Source organism: Argentina silus, assembly GCF_951799395.1.
Source record: "Argentina silus genome assembly, chromosome: 7".
Classification (NCBI taxonomy): Eukaryota; Metazoa; Chordata; class Actinopteri; order Argentiniformes; family Argentinidae; genus Argentina; species Argentina silus.
The window spans coordinates 17,526,705-17,532,003 of record NC_139661.1 but is presented as its reverse complement, the minus strand read 5'-3'; the positions used below and the strand labels follow the sequence as shown (position 1 = coordinate 17,532,003).

At 49.3% G+C, this 5,299-nt stretch overlaps 1 protein-coding gene across 1 annotated transcript in view; it reads left to right on the top strand.

Annotated features, from left to right (window-relative positions):
• cemip2 (cell migration inducing hyaluronidase 2) overlaps positions 1-4,824 on the top strand; it is a 22,255-nt gene extending 17,431 nt beyond the window's left edge. The window contains 18 exon segments of the mRNA XM_083673974.1: positions 440-458; positions 464-616; positions 1,508-1,537; positions 1,539-1,560; positions 1,563-1,696; positions 1,699-1,725; positions 1,962-2,173; positions 2,286-2,295; positions 2,297-2,392; positions 2,394-2,470; positions 2,800-2,974; positions 2,976-3,020; positions 3,331-3,432; positions 3,813-3,958; positions 4,137-4,150; positions 4,153-4,200; positions 4,203-4,241; positions 4,491-4,824. Coding sequence (XP_083530100.1) covers positions 440-458; positions 464-616; positions 1,508-1,537; positions 1,539-1,560; positions 1,563-1,696; positions 1,699-1,725; positions 1,962-2,173; positions 2,286-2,295; positions 2,297-2,392; positions 2,394-2,470; positions 2,800-2,974; positions 2,976-3,020; positions 3,331-3,432; positions 3,813-3,958; positions 4,137-4,150; positions 4,153-4,200; positions 4,203-4,241; positions 4,491-4,714 — 1,573 coding nt within the window. The 3' untranslated portion in view covers positions 4,715-4,824.
• Positions 4,825-5,299: the final 475 nt, after the last annotated feature.

Genomic DNA, 5,299 nt, shown 5'->3' with positions numbered 1-5,299 from the left:
CCGTGACAATTATCTGTCAAATGAGATGAGTCTGGACGTTAGGATGACTCATAAAACTTGATAGATACATGTCATGGCAATGTCAAAATTGCGAAATCAGCTCCGGGTCCTGAGCCAGTACACCGGGTCCTGAGCCAGTACACCGGTCCTGAGCCAGTACACCGGGTCCTGAGCCAGTACACCGGGTCCTGAGCCAGTACACCGGGCCTGAGCCAGTGCACCGGGTCCTGAGCCAGTGCACCGGGTCCTGAGCCAGTACACCGTGGCTGGTCTTCTGTCAACTGATGTTGAACTGTTCTTGAAGTTCCAGAGTTTAAAGTAGTATCTAAACTAAACCTCTGTACAGTATTAACATCAACAGAATACTGTATATTTCTGTTGCTTCTCGTGATGACTGATGTGGACTATCTCTCTTTTTCTCTCTCTCTCTCTTCCACAGGACGTTCCCGATCCGCGGCTTCAGATCTACGATGGTCCGGTGCGGCTGACTCGGAGCACGTTCCGTGGTTACGTCCCGACGGCGGATCGCTTCACCAGCGCGGTGGGCTTCAACCTGAAGAACACCTGGCAGCTGACGCCACGCAACAACCTATCACAGCTCAGCTTCCAAAACACGGTTAGTAATACTACACACAGCAACCTATCACAGCTCAGCTTACGACACACATCAACCTATCACAGCTCAGCTTCCAACACACAGTTAGTAGTACTACACACAGCTACCTATCACAGCTCAGCTTCCAACACATCACACTTACATCACACTTCAATACTCCAACACACTGTTAATATTACGCATAACCGTATCCCCCTCTCTCTCTCTCTCTCTCTCTGCCCCTTCCCTGCTCTGTCTCCTTCCCTGCTTTCTCTATTTCTCCTCTGGTTTCAAGTAATGCTTTCAAACGCCTGGTCTGTTGGTTTGCATCTTTTCATAATTCTCTTCTGAAGGATATTTTTTTAGTCCGTGCCAGCAGTGGTTACGTTGACAGCTTTGCTTTTGCCTGGTGGGCAGGAGGGATGAAGGGAGCGAGCAGACTCTGTTTTCGTGCTCTCCGCTGAGTCTGTTTCTCTTTGGTCGCTCTGTCCCATCTGTTGGTAGAACCCCCTTTGCCTAGAGCCCAGCAGAGCTCGAGTTACTGAGTGGCACTTTACTGGAACTAGTGGTGGGGTGGAGGTCTACCCCCTGCTGAGGAGAGAGAGAGAGAGAGAGAGAGAGAGAGAGAGGCCTCTGAACTCATTCTGAGCTGGAGTGCCCTCTAGTGTTTGAAGAAGGAATAGCACTGTTTTCCACCATACATTCAGCCTTGGTGGATAAGACGTATTCAAATGCAGATCTGAAATATTATAGCCTCCAGGATCACATTTAGGATCTCCGAAGACATATTACATTTTTACTATTAATAGTTGTGTTGTTGTGTTGCATTTGTCATATTTCTGTAAAGTGTGTTTTGTGCAACATTAAAAGCACTTTAAATAAAGTTTGATTTGATTTCCCTCTGCTGTCAGGGTGGGCCTGCGGGCGTTCTTCGGGCGGCCGGGGCCAGTGGTTCGAGGAGAACGACCTGACGGGGATAAGAACTCCATCTTCCATGATGTTGACGGCTCCGTGACGGGGTACAGAGACACTTATGTGGGCAGAGCAGACAACTACCTGATACGCCACCCTCTCTGTGCCAACGTCACCCAGTGGAACGGGAGGTGGTCTGCAGTGGCACCTACTCTCAGGTAAGGGGGGGGGGGGCAACAGCAGCAGTCATGGTATCACATGGGATCATGGATCCGTTTGTAGGTTCATCGCTTCAAATGTTCACTAAATAGAGATGTTGTCTTTACAGTCACAGATTTCACAATTGTGTATAAATGGATTCAACGGATGAACTAATTATCTAAATATTTTCCGTCAAGTTCATCACCCTATTCACCATATTACTCCCCCTCCTCCCCCCCCCCCCCCCCCCCAGGTATACATCCAGACCCAGGGTGCCCACAGCCTCAGTCTGTCCATCAGTAGAGATGAGTACCCTGCCGCTCCTCTGGTACTGCGGGGCACCAACAGCCAGGGGGCGCTCTCCCAGCAGTACCAGCCTATCCTCATGATGAGCAAGAGCTACACCCTGCACTGGGACTGCCCTGCACCACGAGAGATAGTCCTGTCCCTCATCAACTTCAACAAGTGAGTGATGCACTGGGGACTGTGTGTGTGTGTGTGTGGTGTGTGTGTGTGTGTGAACAGTATCTAGTAGAACAGTGTTGTAACAGGTGTGTGTGTGTGTCTCAACTCCCAGAGGTGACTGGGGTCCTGGTGGGTCTCTGCTACCCTCCTGACACCACGTTCCAGGTCATGGCTGACATCAACGACCGCCAGAGCAACACCTTTGATGAGCTCACAGACTTACGGCACGGTCACCTCCCTCGCCGACCTGGAGAAGAGAGGGATGGAGAGAAAGTACTTCTTCGACCGCAGTGTAGGGTGAGAGAGGAGATAATGGCATCACTAAACCCTCTCTCTCTCTCTCTTTCTTTCTCTTTCTCTCTCTCTCTCTCTCTCTCTCTCTCTCTCTTTCTTTCTTTCTCTCTCTCTCTCTCTCTTTCTTTCTTTCTCTCGCTTTCACTCTCCTCTTCTCTCACTGACTTTTTCACACTCTCTTCTCTTTGTCTTTTTAATAACTCTCTCTTCCACCCCCTCTCTCTCTCTCTCTCATCTCTCTCTCTCTCTCTCTCTCTCTCTCTCTCTCTCTCTCTCTCTCTCTCTCTCTCTCTCCTGACGGACCCCCCGTGTCTCCCTCCTTCCTCCGCCAGGTTGTTGTGGCTGTACCTGCGGGCGAGGCATGGGCGTGACGGCCAGAGTTACTGCTCTGTCAGGGGCTGTGAGAGGGTAAAGGTCATGGCCACTACGTCCTCCCAGACAGACCTGTACTGCACAGCCAAGGCCTACCCCAAATACACCAAGCCCCCCTCCGCGGTGGTCCCCATGCCCCACCCTCAGCACCCAGCTGTGCAAGGACTGTGGGGCCTCCCAGGTGAGTACAGTAACTGGGTGACCCAAGCCACAGGGTCGTAGTTAGAATCAGCTTGACTGTCGAATTAGAATCAAATCAGTTCCAAAAGTTGACAGTTGGTACTTTTGATCGCATTTATCTGTGACATTTGTAATGAGATGTTATTTGGAGGGAGACTAATCGTTCTTGTTCGTGACAGTTTTAAGTATCTTATATAAAAGGACAGTATGACATTACCTTGGGAAAGTGAATAAGTGAATCGCTTGGTCTGCTGCCTTTAGAGATGGTAGATACAAACCCTGCCCTGATTCTCTGTGTGTTTTCTGTGTAGCTGGTGTTCTCCAGTGACCCGTGGAACTCATACCTCCAAACTCGGATCAAGTCCCTCAGCAGCAGGGAACAGCAGAGTGGAGACACACAAGCTTTTATCACTGTGAGTATCGGGTTCAGTCCAGGGGAAACTGGTGGAGGTAGAAATCGGAGGACGGGCTCATGTTAATGCATGGAATGGAATGCGGAATGCTTTGATACCATTCCATGCATTACAATGAGCCTTCCTCCGACCTCTACCTCCCACCAGCCTCCCCTGGTTCAGTCAGTCTGTCAAAGCCTCTCACGGTCTTGACATTGATGTTTTTATTCTGTGCATGTGTTTCTATTAATCTTGTGTGCCGGACTTTATAGTTCTAGTGATATTGTGCAATATCTGAGAAACACTTGTCTGGCTATGCAAGATTAGGTTGTTATGTAGTTGTTTTTGGAGTGTCAGCGTACTTAATGTCTCACCCTCCTCTCTGCTGTCTCGTCTCTCAGGTGAACAGTGAGACGTTCCCCATCACGCAGACCGGTTTCCTCCTGGTCACTGTGGATGCGTGCTCTGGGAAAGTCACCAAGAAGTCCCCCTTCTCCAAAATGGACCCCAAGATGGAGCAGTATCTGAAAACTGGAATACCAAAGAGGTGAGGGTGGAGGGGTCACGGGATGTCTAACATTTTGTTTTAGTTTTAGTTTTAGTTTTTTGAGTTTAAAGAGTGCTTTTTCGTTTGTTTGGTAAAAACCTTTGATCCTATGATCAAAAGCCTTTGACTTGACGCTGGATTCGGTGGATCCTAATTGGTTGTATTTTCTCCCGACTAGATCGATAGTGCTTCTGGAACGCGAGGTCAGCCTGAGGGCTTGGCCAGTGTCGCGCACTATCTGGTCCCCTTGGGACGGCTAAGGCTGCAGATCTGAACAGTAAAGGTTGGTGTCACGCTGAACAACAGACTCTCTAGGGTCCAATTATGGCACATCCGGTCTGGTTTCTGTCACTCTGTTTTGTTCTCTCAGTCTCTTTGTATTATATGTCTCTGCCTTTCTCCTACTTTTTTCCTCAGTATACCTTTTATCCCTCTCTCTCCCTCTGCCCCTCATTATGGTATCTTACACCAGAGTTGTGTGTGTCTCTCTCTCTCTCTCTCTCTCTCTCTCTCTTTCTCTCTCTCACTTCAGAGAGCCTGGTGTTCTTCGGGTTCCAGGGTGCCTCTGCCCCCCCTACTTGGGCCTCTCTCCTATCCAGCCATGGAGACGAGGTTGTGGGGCTTCAGGAGCGCTACCTCCCCCTGGGCCTGGAGGCCTATGACTGCCCCAAGGCTGCACCACGCACACGCAAAGACCTTGAGCTACTGAAGAAGGCACATCCACAGGACAACAGTGACCAATGTGAACACAGCTAACCCAAAAACACAACCAACCAACCAACCAACCAGCGAATGATTGTGAACTGCTGAACTTTTATTTATTAGTGGCAAATATGTTTACTGATCTGGAGGATATTTTGTATTGTGTGTGTGTGTGTGTGTGTGTGTGGGGGGGGGGGGTGTCTGTGTGTGTCTGTCTGTGTGTGTGTGTGTGTGTGTGTCTGTCTGTGTCTGTCTGTGTCTGTCTGTGTCTGTCTGTGTGTGTCTGTGTGTGTCTGTATGTGTGTGTGTGTCTGTATTTGTGTGTGTGTGTGTGTGGGGGGGGGGGGGGGGGGGGTCTTGGGGGAGGATCTGTTGAGGCACAAAATGATGCACTTTCCTTGACACAAATGATTTGCCATATCAGCCAAAGTAATCGCACAGAGCCATGAAACCTGTTGGTATTCTACAATTAAATGTAACAAAGAAAAACAACAAAAAAAGACGTTAGACCTGTCTGCTGCTCTGCCATCTCAACAAATGCATCATTAAACAAGAGGACTGAACTGTGGACAACTGTGACCGACCGGTATTGAACCTGGGTCTCCTGTGCAAGACTGTGCTAGACTATGTTAGCCTGCT